The 13642-nt window shown below is 40.9% G+C and overlaps 2 protein-coding genes across 3 annotated transcripts; one reads left to right on the top strand and one right to left on the bottom strand.

The window, feature by feature from the left end:
• Positions 1–3755: 3755 nt before the first annotated feature.
• Positions 3756–9890, bottom strand: LOC135495338 (aldehyde dehydrogenase, mitochondrial-like). Of its 2 annotated transcripts, none has more exons than XM_064783825.1 (13): positions 9761–9890; positions 9381–9485; positions 8701–8841; positions 7953–8079; positions 7658–7719; positions 7128–7370; positions 6823–6925; positions 6413–6597; positions 6118–6282; positions 5597–5754; positions 5176–5250; positions 4712–4751; positions 3756–4473 (listed from the first exon to the last, which is right to left on the bottom strand). In XM_064783825.1, the coding sequence occupies exons 1-13, from the start codon at positions 9800–9802 to the stop codon at positions 4441–4443; spliced, it is 1479 nt and encodes a 492-aa protein (XP_064639895.1). In that variant the 5' UTR covers positions 9803–9890; the 3' UTR covers positions 3756–4440. The 2 variants fall into 2 exon arrangements, with proteins under 2 accessions (XP_064639895.1, XP_064639894.1); XM_064783824.1 differs by lacking the exon at positions 5176–5250 and adding an exon at positions 5059–5133.
• Positions 9891–9977: 87 nt separating this feature from the next.
• Positions 9978–12015, top strand: LOC135495340 (transcription and mRNA export factor ENY2). Its single transcript, XM_064783827.1, has 5 exons — positions 9978–10021; positions 10480–10560; positions 10689–10759; positions 10934–11008; positions 11245–12015. The coding sequence occupies exons 1-5, from the start codon at positions 10014–10016 to the stop codon at positions 11325–11327; spliced, it is 318 nt and encodes a 105-aa protein (XP_064639897.1). The 5' UTR covers positions 9978–10013; the 3' UTR covers positions 11328–12015.
• Positions 12016–13642: the final 1627 nt, after the last annotated feature.

The following is a 13642-nucleotide window of genomic DNA, read 5'->3' as shown; positions in this document are numbered from 1 at the left end:
TGAATGTATGTATGTTGCGTAAATATTTTGGCGAAAAAAACAGGGTTTGATTAAAAATGGGCTTGTGCCTGGATGTTCTGCAACGAGCAGATTTTGATGATCAGTGACTGTGCCCATGATTTGGGGACCAACTTGCTTAAACCCGAATTAAGTTTTAAAGATATTTGCTGAAGAGGTGGTCCGTACCTTGGTTACAATTGTAAACATAAAAGATGTATGAGAATTGCATGTTCAGGGTAGAGCTTTTGGTCAGTTCTACAATGCACTTGTATGCGATAGGTAGCAGTTCTCACAAACCTGTTCAAAGAATCAGAGAGACATTTCATTGAAAACGAAACAGAAGTGTTCTGATCACTGAGGTCAAAATCATACTTTCAGTCACGACGTGTAGATAACATCTCCACGGCAGTATTTAAAGCAAGACGTGGTGTTTGATCGCATAATGAAGATGTCATGTTAGTATAACCTCACTGCACTCCATGATCATAGAGCAAGTGTCCCGGCAGTGTCACACTGATGTAACCTCCTTTGACCTTGTGTGTCGGTGTTTGACGTCCAATATGGCAGCACTGCACATCATGTATCCCTGCTAACAAAGGTGTCCACTCTGGGTGATTCCATGGTCACTACATCTCAATCTTATTTTCTGCATTTGCTTTCAAATTTTAGACTATCCACATTATCAAGTGATAGAACATCCGGTTTTATGAATATATTGGCCAGTATTGTGAGTTCAATGGCCGATGGTGTTATGTTTTCTGATTCTTTGACATATTCATTAGCAAAATGCAATTATTAGTGAGACATATAAGATATAGAGATTGTAGTAAACCAATGATGTATGTAAACTACCCCACTCCCCAATTATTTATTCTGTCCGTCTAATTGTAAATTGTTGCAGAGTAATTAAACTAAATACAAATATTAATGAAATGATTTATTTGCTTCAATGATTTTGTTTCTTGTCCTTGGAGACAATCACAATTCTGGTGGAGACACCACCCGGGACATTTTGTATGGAGACACCTATTGGGCATCTGTACAAGTTGAGCCAATTTAGGTCAATTGTGACCTAGTTTATCAAGTTCACAGAGGTCAAACTCTAAAAGTGTCCTTGACAGTGCAAATCATTATCTCTGTCAAATTCCCTTAGTTTGATACTAATTACCTTCCAAAGGCATGAAAACCAATTCCAGGGACCTGCAGTATGAAATTGGCTTAGGCGACAGTCGCGCTGTCGCTGTCTCGCGGCAGAAAATAGAACTGAAATCTTCGTCCAAAACTCCAGTTCCCCTTTCTACCGCTAGAGAGCATTGGAGAGCCTAAGTCGCTTTCCTATGAAAATGAGCATGTTTTTAGATTTTTTGGTATTGCCAATGACATAAGACACAGGGTGGGGCCCTTTAGCTGTATTTGCATGTACTAGTCTTGGAAGTAACCTCGACAGATCTACCATTTCTATTAATTTTCTTCATGTCTTGGACAAAGATCTTAAAACTTTTGATGACGGTTGCGAGCAATTGCGGTTAGACTTTCTGACAGTGGAACCTACAAAACAAAATATCATGAAAATTGGAAGACACTGACCACTTCAAGTAAGTTGTTTGAATAAGCTTAAATATTTTTTACTTTGCCTGTAAACAGGGTCATTTCAAAATCGCCGCAATTTATTTTTGCAGGTTGTCTATTTCCCTGGCCTACCTATAACCCGATGACATGCTGCAAACTCGGGGTAAGCATACTGGAACACAGCCTTTTATCTCAAGCCTAAAGAGAAAAAACCCGCTTTCTGTAGCGTCTGCAGTCCCCCAGCCGCTAGAATCTGTTCTTTTTCCCCATACATTCTCACCTGCTAGGCCCCGTTCCCGCGAAAATCAAATGTCACACATCCACGTCAATGCATGATGTTCATGCACACAGCAAACACGTGGTTCGCAGTGCATGCAAAATGCCGCCTGTGTATTACTTAGACCATAAATCATATTTCTTTCCCTGGTAATTTTTCTCAGTCACCTTACCGAATGCAGGATATTCCGAAAAAATTCTGAGAGCGTCTTTCACCGTCATTCATCCGTGAATAGCGGGACGAATAGTTGGTTGTGACAATGTCTTTCATGACAGGCCTAAGCCTTGTCCATTCCAAAAATTTACTATTTGCTACGAATGGCGCTCGTCCTTGATTTATTCTTTCCGAGCCCGCCCAGTTCTTCTCAATAAGTCAACAATAGCGACACAGTCCTTAGGAGACAAGACATCTCCGGCCTAGACTCCTATGCTGTCCATTTCGTCATCCTGATCGTCCTCCGTGCGACAGTGCGAGGCCAGTCCACTGTGTCCGGAGTGTAACAAACACCTGAGACATTTCTGACATTCCTCCGCATATTGGCCGAAAAAAGCGCAAAAACATGTGCCCCCAATCAGAGCATTTGAGTGCAGGGTCGGAGGAGCGATTCCTCAGGATATGGGGTTAAAGCAAGGGGTTAAGGATGGGCAAAGCTGGGGTTCGTGCGTTGATGGCTTCAAGGTTCTCCACGTTTCGTTAGCTTATAGTAAGACAGATTTTACGCCTGGTCCCCGGAATTAGTGCTAATTTCCTTGTTCTTGTCAGATTCTGTTTATTTGAAAGACTCGTATAGCCAGGAACAGGGGCCGTGTCTCGATATTTTCAATATTTTTTTAAATGGCACAAGGAATGTCTTCTGGACTGATTAAGAATGACAACTGTTTCTGCTGGAAACTTTGCTGGACAGTTTAGAGACTGATGTGTTCACTGGAGTAGATTTGGCGATCCAATTATCAATAACCCGCGAAGCCATGACGGTGGCAGACGGTCGAGATTGAGGCAAAATGTATCAAACAAATTCTGGAGTCTTGAGTCCCTTGCCTCTCTGGAATGCTTTCTCATCGTGCTCTTAATTGAAGATGGGTGCAAACTCCCTACTTGACTACTCGAGTAGCCTGCACATTATAGAAGCTTGTGTACCTCGATCGAACAACATTGGGAGCCTTCTGTCCCAGGTCCCTTATCTCTCTGAAAGCTATCTCACAATGCTCTGGAAGACCAGACGGCAAGCACCCTATTGGCTGCTCAAGTAAGTAGCTTGCACAAAGTAGCTCGAGTACCCGGGGTAGCTCATGTACTTGTACAACATCAGGATTCATATGTCCCCCTGGTAGAAGCTCAAACTGCTTTTGAAGAAAGGCTCAAGTAGCCTACTCATCAACTTACTCAAGTAGCCTGCTTAAAGCAGCTTCTGTACCGGAGGTATCTTATGTACCAGGGACCGCATCAGGACTCCAATCTTTCTCACTGTGCTCTTGAAGACAGGCCCAAGTACCAGACTAGGCAACACAAATATCCCACTTAGCTCATGTACCTGGGACATCAGGACCCTTCCGCAGGGCAGTCACAGCCCGGGGAAATATTCAGTTGAAGACACAACATCTAGAGACAGTCACAACCCTGGAGGAGACAAAATTCATTTAGAGACAGTCACAACCTCGGGAAGAAATTCAGTGGGACACACCATACGTGGGACAATCATAACCCAGGTTTTCAGGTGATCTGCAGGGAGGGCCCAAAATACAGTCAGACGGCCGCCAATGTTGTACGTTGTAGATCCAAACAGCACTTCATCTGATATGTCCTTCACCATTTCAGTTTGCTGTCAATGACAGAATTGTCAGATGTGTTCCGTGTAACAGGCGTATTGTGCAATATGAAAGATGTCATAAAAAATCAACAAAGCAGTTCCTTTTTCCATGAAATGTTAATATCTTTTATTGATGACAAGCATCCACCCTGAATTTCATCATCCAATTTTATCAGATTGTCATCAAAAATAACATCAGTGTTGTCTGAGACAGATTAGATATCCTAATAATGACCAACAATAGCACTTAAAAAGTTATATAAAGCATTTTAAAGCAGTGCAGGTACACAATAATAATTAGATGTTACACTGCCAGGCTGGTAGCAAGTCACTGCCAGGCTCTTCTAGTACCTCTCACTCATAGCACATTCCTTCTACACTAATCTTACATGTAATTCTGATCAACTTATACCAAAAAGGAGGCTCAGCATTATAAACTGAATATTATGTTTTCAGCAGTAGATTCATCATTTAGAATCTCTCAACAAGTTCCCTCAATATTAATTAACAGTTTAAGATTTAATGTTTTTGCCTACCCGTAATTATACCAGCACCTCAAGCCCTACAATTCATACAGGTTCATGTGCATTACAAACATTACAAACAACAAAACACTACAAAAATACCAGCACCTAAAGTTTTGTTGCGAAGACTTTATTGTGCAATGCCGGCAAGCATGGCATCTCAAGTTTAGCAGCTTCGGAGAAGTTCATGCATATAACCAAGTCTAATCCATCAGTTGATCATGCTAGCTTCACCAACAGTAAACAGGATGTTACCGGACTTCTTACGAGTTCTTCTTTGGAATCTTGATTGTGACCTTGAAATAAACAAAATTAGTTTTGAAATCTGAACCATTTGAATCTGATAACACTTGCTTCAGATTAATTTAGTGGAGTTTTAAGCAACACACTTGTTTTGGTGTCGGGAGTTATGGCCCTGCAAATATACATGCGCTTTGCTATCAACTCCCGTGATACTATACATGTAAATAAGGTGCAAAACATAATGCAGAAACAAAAGAAGTAGACAGTTTATTTAACCACGATGATACTTACACACTTGACCTCTGTGTACTCTTTCAGGGCATATTCTCCACTGAAAAACAAACCAGTTTAAAGATAGTAAAATCTTCAGGACGAAAAGTTACTTCTGGGATTGATAAAATAAGGGATCCGTTTTCAGGAAATCGGAAAAAAAGGAAAGGTATGCATATCTAGCACTAGTTTGGCAATAGACATGAGGGGTATGGATATCCAGCACCAATGGGGCAATAGACATGAGGGGTATGGATATCCAGCACCAATGTGGCAATAGGCATGAGGGGTATGGATATCCACCACCAAGTTTGGCGATAGACATGAAGAATATGGGTATCCAGCACCGGTTTTGCACACTAACTTACAGTTCTCGACCAATACCAGACTGCTTGTAACCACCAAAGGGGGTCTGTGGAGTGGAGGCATCATAACAGTTAACCCTGAAGAATAAAATAGCTAATTTAAAAGATTAGAGCACTTACAGCTCCCTGCCAATGCCAGACTGTTTGAATCCACCAAATGGAGTCTGCACACTAACCAAATCGTAGCAATTCACCCTGGAAAAGATTATCAGATTTCAATAGACACATCAATCAACTGGATTTTGAAACCAGAAGAATATCCTACCATAAGTGTCCCTATAACAAATATTTACTGTAAATGTTATTGCATTAAAGGAACAGATGCCGAACTAAAGGTAATTGTCTCAATTTCCATTATAAAACACCTCAAACTTGATATAACATACCCATAATCTGCTTTGATATCTTCATACCAAACCAAGAGGTTGTGGTTGCCTCACCAAAACCTCTGTAGTCAAAAAGAGCCCAATCCATAATCCATTATAATGAAACATTGTAAACAAGGTGTCTCATAATTATTTTTACTCCATTTCCCACCTACCAGACACTGCCACCTTTAAGTGAGTGAGCCAATGTGAGAGCCTTATCAATATCCTTGGTGAAGACTCCCGCTGCCAAGCCATAGGTTGTGTTGTTAGCCCGTTCAATCACTTCAGCTGCATTCTTGAACCTAATGATCTGTTGGACAGGTCCAAAGATCTGAAAAAATGTAATATATGATATTTTGTTGACACTTCTACTTCAGTATCCATTCCTTAATAGTGCATATGGTTTCTAGGCTATGCCCAAAGGTGAAGACAGGCCTACAGGACTAACCAAACCAAATACTCATTTCGAGAATGCGAACGAAACTATTGGGGACAGAAGAAGGACAACAGCCGACAGTTAACTAACTCAATAGAAATCAACAGTAGAAAATGAAAAAATGGTTTCTTACAGCAAAATTTAAGTCAAAGTTAACACTAAGTTAGTGACATAACTTGTTTTGAGCAACCAAGCTCCAGTGTCAACGAAAACACCATCAACAGAATCTCAATATAACACATAAGGCCTAAATCCTACCTCTTCCTTTGCAATAGCCATATCATCCGTGACATTAGCAAACACAGTTGGCTGGATGAAGTAACCCTTGTCTCCGACTGGACTGCCTCCAGTGACCAGAGTCGCACCCTGCTGCTTCCCGCTGTCAATCATCGACAGAATCTTTTGGAACTGATCCTTATCAATCTGGATTGGACATATGTTTAGAGTGTCAACATAGCAGAATAGAACCGCTTCATCAATATTTCAAAAGTTTGTCTCTTCATTGCTCTAACAAATTTTGAGAATTCAGAATGTTTACTTATTAACACTGTACCTGTGGACCTTGCTTTGTGAGTTTATCGAACGGATCACCAACCACGCGACCTTCAGCCAAGATCTTACTCTTCTTGACAAACTCATCATAGATTTCATCCTGGACGAATGTGCGCGATCCAGCACAGCAACACTGGCCGTGGTTGACCATGACAGCCTCATGGGCCTCCATCGCAGACACATCAACTGAAGACAAAGATTGGATTGGAAATTATAACATTAGCTCCTCTTTGAGACAAACACTGATTCATACCCCTTCCTTAAGCGCCCCACAAACGAGTGATTTTTGTTGCTACAACCTATAACATCCATGTTTTTTTAACATTAAGGTGTGATTGAAGACCTCACTTCATGAATGATCAGATATATCAGACGTAACTAAAATTACTGATGAAAGCTCGAAATACTTACTGTCTGCATCAGCAAAGATAATTAAGGGGCTCTTGCCTCCCATTTCAAGTAGGACTCTTTTCATGTTTGTCTTGGCTGCAGCCTCCATGACCAGATGGCCAACCTAAAGACACAGAGAACGAATGAGGTTTATAAATAGTCTACTTATGTAAATTGAAATACAATGTATTTAACTTGTGCAAAACAAGATCTGCATGAACTGAATGGGAGATCAGACTTTGAGCGATGAAAAACAGAGAAGCAACAAAGTTTGCTAGCAGGCAAGACCAAAAAAGGTTTAAGTTTTCAGTTCTTTTTACACTTACCTCTGTTGAACCAGTGAAAGCAACCTTCTCAATGTCCATGTGCTCAGAGATGGCCGCTCCAGCAGTTGGTCCGTATCCCGGGATGATATTCACCACACCCGGTGGAAACCCGGCCTCGACACAAAGGCTGGCAACATACAACGCTGTCAGCGGAGTCTGTTCTGCCGGTTTTACAATAATGCAGTTTCCACAGGCGAGGGCTGGACCTAATTTCCATGACATCATGGCTATCGGATAATTCCACTGGAAAATTAATGTTGCGTTATGAAATGAAACACCAAAGGCATTTAGGCAGATGCTATTTTTTAATCTAATGGGACTCGGTGACTTTTGATTGTTTTATCACACATGAGCATTTTGACTTTTGCCGATAAAACTGCCCAAAGTCAAAATGGCTAATGGCTAATTGCTAATATTGTACTCACACTGCACTAGATGGCACAATGACAAAATGTGCATTGGCCTTGAAACTGGAGGGAAACAGAAGAAGACAATGTATATGAAGCAAATGTAGTATGTAGACTTAATACCGGTATGATCTGACCACAGACGCCAACTGGCTCATGTCGGGTGTAGGAGAAAACATCGCCATCTGAAAGAAGGTAACCAAGTTAGAAAACGATCAACATCACTGTTTGCATTTGTGACCGACAAGTAAACACTCTAAACCCAACACTCATAAGTTTTTATGAGTTAAGATTTCCATTGTGTCAGCAAATACTCTTATAGTGTAGTGCATAGGGTATGAGGTGTCGTAATGTGGGTGATGACATGAAAAGAAAAGTCACTGTTGGCTGTTGCTGACTCTTCTAGTCATTCGCCTACCTGCAGGGATTGTTTTGCCATGAATCTTGTCTGCCCAGCCTCCAAAGTACCGCAGACAGTCAATAGCATGCTCAATGTCTCCCTTTGAACTCCAAAAAGATTTCCCACAGTTCAGGGTCTCCAAGCTCTGAAATCAAACCACTACAATATTGTCAATATATATATATCTGTTTATTCCTCCTATATAGAAGATTACAAAAAATTCAAAGCAACATAAAATTATAACAACTAATGTACACTATTTACATACTTCTAGCTGTTGTCAAAAAATATGTAGTCTTAGGCAAGAAAAACATTTTAGATATAATTAGCCTAAACATTCCAGCTCTGTGCTGTGATCCGAAGAAGTGCTACATTTTCTTCATAATCAAAAGCGGAAAGTTGTTTCCCGAGCAATGTTTCTGTGAGTTCATCGTCGCACATGTTCCACAGTGCTGTGCTGAGTTCAACTGGGCATTCATTTTCAATTTGTTCCCAAAATTTCTCACGTTGGGAGGAAAAACCTGAACATCCACAGAAAAAATGAAGTTGCGGATCGGTATAACATTGAGTACATCGATTGCACTTTGTTTCTGTGATAGTTTCTGGTAGCGTGTTTAGCTTAGCTAGGAAGGCATAGTTGCTTACATCTGTATCAGCATATAGTAAGAAAACAGACCCTTAGACAAACAAATTGATGAAACACAACTCTGTTAATACAAGGCTAGAAATAAGAAAACTTACTGAAAAAGAAGCTTAAGAAACTTACGGAAATATAACTGAGATCTCTTTCAATCAGGTCCGCTAGCTTCATCATCAGGCGTCCCCTCTTTGATGCATCCATAGTCCGCCAGGTGGAGCCATATTCGAAAGCTGCTCTTGCTGCTTTCACAGCCAAGTCCACATCAGCCTAAGACAAGAAGATAAATGAATTAGCATTACCACCCGTAAGCTGAAGAGAACTTAACTTTTGCTTCAAATTTTTGTAGTATAGTACAGTAGAACCTCCCCTTGCGGACACCTCTGCCAGGCGGACACCTCCGCATTACGGACATGTTCGTTCGGTCCCGATTTTTTTCTAAATCATTTGCTTTAACCAAAACCTCGGTAGGGCGGACACCTCTCTACTCCGAATTGCGGACATGGTCATGGTGACTTTTTTGGTCCAATCACCTCACAATTACGGACAGTAAACAAAAACAATGTTTCCTGTGTTCACTTAGGTAGTCGATTAGACCTTGGAGGAATGATACTTGACAGGAGAAAGTATAATTAGTATATTTCAACAAGTATAATTCCTCCAAGATTAGACCTAACAGGTGTGATATTTGCATAATTGATGAACATTCAGGTCCAAAACGTAGCCCAAAAGACATTGGCATCCTGAGCTTTTCAGCGAACAACAGACATCATCATTCACCCTGAAATAAAAGGGATTAATCACTGCACCTTGTCCCCTTCTTGAACATGGCAGATCACTTCACCAGTGCAGGGGTTGATGGTCGGAAACTTCTTTCCACTGACTGAGTCATGCCATTCATTGTTGTAGAATATCTGTGTGAAAAGAAACAGAATGAGGAGTGGATGGAGTACGCCGTCCGTTCACATCACAGATCGACGCCATATCTGGGAAACAGAACATGGACAAGGATGGGTTAAAGTCAAGTGGTTGCAAAATAGGCAGCAAAATAGGCAGCAAAATAGGCCAGGGGCGCCAGTCCAGAATCAGCTGAGCAGTGCTCTAGATATTCTTACTTCCTCTCTGTTCATAATTTGCAGGCATTTTTGAAGGTGGATCAATACCTCGAATGGATTGAGCAGAATCTTACCTGAGTATATTTGATTTCTGGGTTCCTATTTGGCACTGACATGGTGCAAATAGCTTGATAAAGTACAGATGCGGCACAAATATACAGAGGAAAAGGCGATCTTCATATAGGTCAACCTAAAGCCCAGCAGACTTCCTTATTCACAGTGTATTTTTTGTCTACATTTGTATACGACAATTTTCCTTATCTGCTGAAAACGAGGTTGCTGGAGTTCTTCAGTTGACAGAGATACATAAATTGGCAAAATACCAAGATGGCGGAGTATGTTTTCATTTTTCACGATTTCTGGCAAAAAACTCTTCAAAATTGTTTATTTCGAAGAAACTTTCTTGATCTATTATATCTTGTTGATGTGGATAGTTATCTGGCTTACCATCCATTTAAACTGAACTGAATTTGAATTCATTTTATCTTTTTTATTTCATTGTTTATGTTCCTGTCAATCATTATCATAGCTTAACTGAAATTAACTCAATGACAGGGTGTCCCCAAAAATGCCCCACACAATCCACTAATTTGCTTGTTTCCTGCTAAACGTCTCTTTCCTTTAACGTTCCATTTAAAATTACCCTCTCTGACTGCGAAAAAATCCAGATATAAAAAAATATAAAAATCTAGATAGCTGAGGCTTACATACTTTCCAATTTTGCAGCCTGCTGTGTCAATTTCTCCAATAAATACCCAGTGTGTTGATTTGTTTTCTCTCCTTATACTCGTAGCCTCCAAGAAAGGAAGAACAGGGACTCTCAGATGAGAGCAACGATCAACCAGAAGCTGATTGAGACAGGGGAGAGAGAAAGGTAAATGAAGTTTGCGAAATCATACTGTACAACTGAAAATGTTTATGTGCCTTTATTTTCATGTTTTTTTGCATCGTTTCCTTTCAAGAATTCTATCTAATACTGTGTGGTTTATTGATATTTTGCAGACTGAAAGAATTGCTGAGGACCAGGCTGATTGAGTGTGGTTGGAGAGACCAGCTTAAGGCTTATTGCAAAGGTGAATATGCCTGAAACACATGAGAGATCTTCTCTTCAGTCAAGTAAAACAGTTGAAAAATGTGTACGTCTGAAGGATTTAGTGATTAGGTTATGGTGTAATGGAATGTTTCATTTGACTGTCATTAGAGTCAGAACCTGCAGATGTACAAGACAGTGTTGTTGTTTTTTTCAGAAATTGTTCGCCAAAAAGGTTTGGAGCACATAACCGTTGATGACCTCGTGGCAGAAATAACCCCCAAGGGAAGAGGTGAGTGATGCGATTTGATCAGTTATACAAATTGGACATTGTTCAGGATTTTGTTTCTACTCTCATTGCTTCCAGGACAAGGTAAAGCAGAAAATGGTTCTGTGAATGTATTGTATAACAGTTCTATAAGCCCAAGAACATGGCATAGAAAGTAGAGAAAGTTTTTGTCGAAATCAATGTTGTGGTCAATCATCACTTCTATAAGATGTACATGTACTTGTGTTTTCTTTTTTCAGCCCTCGTTCCTGACCAAGTGAAGAAGGAGTTACTGCAGAGAATCCGTACATTCCTTGCTCAACAGCCGTCAATAGCACCATGATAACTTCCCTCCATTTTTCCTCCCTGTATCTAGTTGTAGACAGATAGCATAATGGACTGAATGAGCCGGCCTGGGGGACCCAATTATAAAAATCATGTGAAATAAACTTTTCCTAACATACAAAATGTGACCAATGCAAAACAGCAAAATTTAAAAGAAAACTTGTATTACATGTACCTATCTCGTGGTTTTTTGTGAGTTTTACGAAATAGTCAATAATTTTGATCAAGTGTTATCCCCAGTCCTCAAGTTGTGAACTACAATGTATATTTTAAGTTTACAGCCCTCATTAAAAAAATGTGGTGTCTTTTGGTTGCTGTTTGCTATCATCTGTAGGGCTAATTTTTGTATACAATGGGCGATATGAATAAAAACTAGCAAATGCTTTTACTTCAATTCTGTACAGAAAGCCCTAGTGTAAATGTACATAAAGTTTTAGATAAAAGCATTTGCTAGTCTTTATTCATATCACCCAGTGTCTGTCCATTGGGACAAAAGTGCAACCTCACTTTAATATTGTCTTCTCCACCCTGCATTTTGCAGTGTCATGTTATGACAAGAACATAACAGAGCCAATCCCTCTGAATATGTATATTAAGGATGACTTCATGTCCAGTTGAATATCAAATACAATTATGTCAACTGTGATTGTGTATTTTAAAGTTTTGAATAATAAGGCGCTTTCATATTTATGTTGTTGTCTCATTATTGAAATGTTGTGCAGCAAATTCAAAGTATCTTCTCCCTTGCTTTGAATGCATAGTCTCTCGAATTAGACTTAGAACAGAGATTGATGTGCTCAAAAAGTCTCATCCTAGTGGAGAATAGCTTGGGATAGACTCATCCTTGGGCTGGAGTCCAATGGGCACAATCGCCAGGCAACAGCAGTGGCATATCTGGTCATCCCGCCTCGGAGAATAACTTTCTGGAGAATAACTCCTTTTAAGTGTTGAGCAAATGTTGATCTGCTCAGGCAACCAAAAAGCCTCATGCAAGTGGACAGTACTTTGGAATTGTCTCATCCTGAAGTCCAATGGGCCCTATTGGCAGGGAACAGTTGTGGCTGATCATCCCGCCTTGGAGGAGAAAAACTTTCCAGAGAACAACTCCCAAGTGCAAGACCGACTACTGAAGATGTTGATCACATGTAAGCAATATCAGATGATTGTGGAAATCAAGGCAGAAGAGAATGTCTTCAAGTATTCTTGGCTCTCATTGAGTTCCTTGAACCACATAGCACAGACCACATTTATGTTGCGGGAGCAACATGATACATGTCCCTATAGGAAGCTTTTTCCCAACGTAGTCCACCAGAGCTAGACAAGGAATGGTCAAAAGTGCGGGATGGTGATTTACAGATCCTATACCAATACTCTAGCACAATCAGATAGTTCTGTTCCAAGGTTGTACAATAGGGGACAATCTTATATTGTATATACGATCTCGATCTGTAATTCACCATCTCGCACTTACGGGTTGAAACCCCTTGTCCAGGAGACATGGATCATGCTGCAACTGCAACATACTGGGATGAACTGCACTGGTTGTCGGTAGCACAACAAATTCAGTACAAGGTTCTCATATTTGCTTTTAAATCAATCTATGAACTCGTTCCATCTTATATTTCCGAGCTCGTTGTCACACAGTCTCATTTGTTTGACCTGAGATCTCTGGGGTGTGTGAGGCTGCGAGTGTGTAGGCCAAAGCCAGTTGTCCCATCATTCGGTGACCAGGCCTTCTCTCTCGCAGCCCCAGGACTCTGGAATGCTCTACCCGAACGACTGAGATCGTGTGACAACTTCAACTCTTTCAAGGTTCTTCTTTCGGGAGGCTTTTGGTTTTTGAAAGGTCAGCGTCGGGTAGAATGCCTCTCATGGCAGTAGAATTTTGGAAAGAATTGGTCAACACATGGATAGGTCTTCCGTGCCCGTGATCCGCTGATAATTACCTAAACCTGGCCCAAACGGATGATATTGTGACTTCCTCATCTCTCTCATCATGTTGTCAACACGGTGGAGCAGCCAGGACTGATTCGGCCTGGCTGTGACTTCCTCATCTCTCTCACCATGTTGACAACTTGGCAGAGCAGCCAAGACTGATTTGGCCTGGCTGTGACTGTCTCATCTCTCTCACCATATTAACAGGCGAAGACTGATGCCGCCTGGCTGTGACTGTCTCATCACTCTCACCATATAGACAACTTGGCAGAGCAGCCAAGACTGATTTGGCCTGGCTGTGACTGTCTCATCTCTCTCACCATATTAACAGGCGAAGACTGATGCCGCCTGGCTGTGACTGTCTCATCTCTCTCACCA

The sequence above is a fragment of the Lineus longissimus genome, chromosome 11 (genome assembly GCF_910592395.1).
Source record: "Lineus longissimus chromosome 11, tnLinLong1.2, whole genome shotgun sequence".
Taxonomy (NCBI): Eukaryota; Metazoa; Nemertea; class Pilidiophora; order Heteronemertea; family Lineidae; genus Lineus; species Lineus longissimus.
The sequence above is the reverse complement of the archived record's forward strand: the minus strand, read 5'-3'. Positions and strand labels throughout refer to the sequence as shown.

Excerpts from the sequence above, each read along its gene's own strand:
- LOC135495340 (XM_064783827.1), top strand. Across the intron at positions 10,760-10,933 it reads GCTTAAGGCTTATTGCAAAG|AAATTGTTCGCCAAAAAGGT; the intron begins GTGAATATGCCT and ends TGTTTTTTTCAG. Across the intron at positions 11,009-11,244 it reads AATAACCCCCAAGGGAAGAG|CCCTCGTTCCTGACCAAGTG; the intron begins GTGAGTGATGCG and ends TTCTTTTTTCAG.
- LOC135495338 (XM_064783825.1), bottom strand. The coding sequence starts at position 9,802 with ATGTCAGTGCCAAATAGGAACCCAGAAATCAAATATACTCAG. Across the intron at positions 9,486-9,760 it reads CAGAAATCAAATATACTCAG|ATATTCTACAACAATGAATG; the intron begins GTAAGATTCTGC and ends CTTTTCACACAG. Across the intron at positions 4,474-4,711 it reads AGTACACAGAGGTCAAGTGT|GTCACAATCAAGATTCCAAA; the intron begins GTAAGTATCATC and ends GTTTATTTCAAG.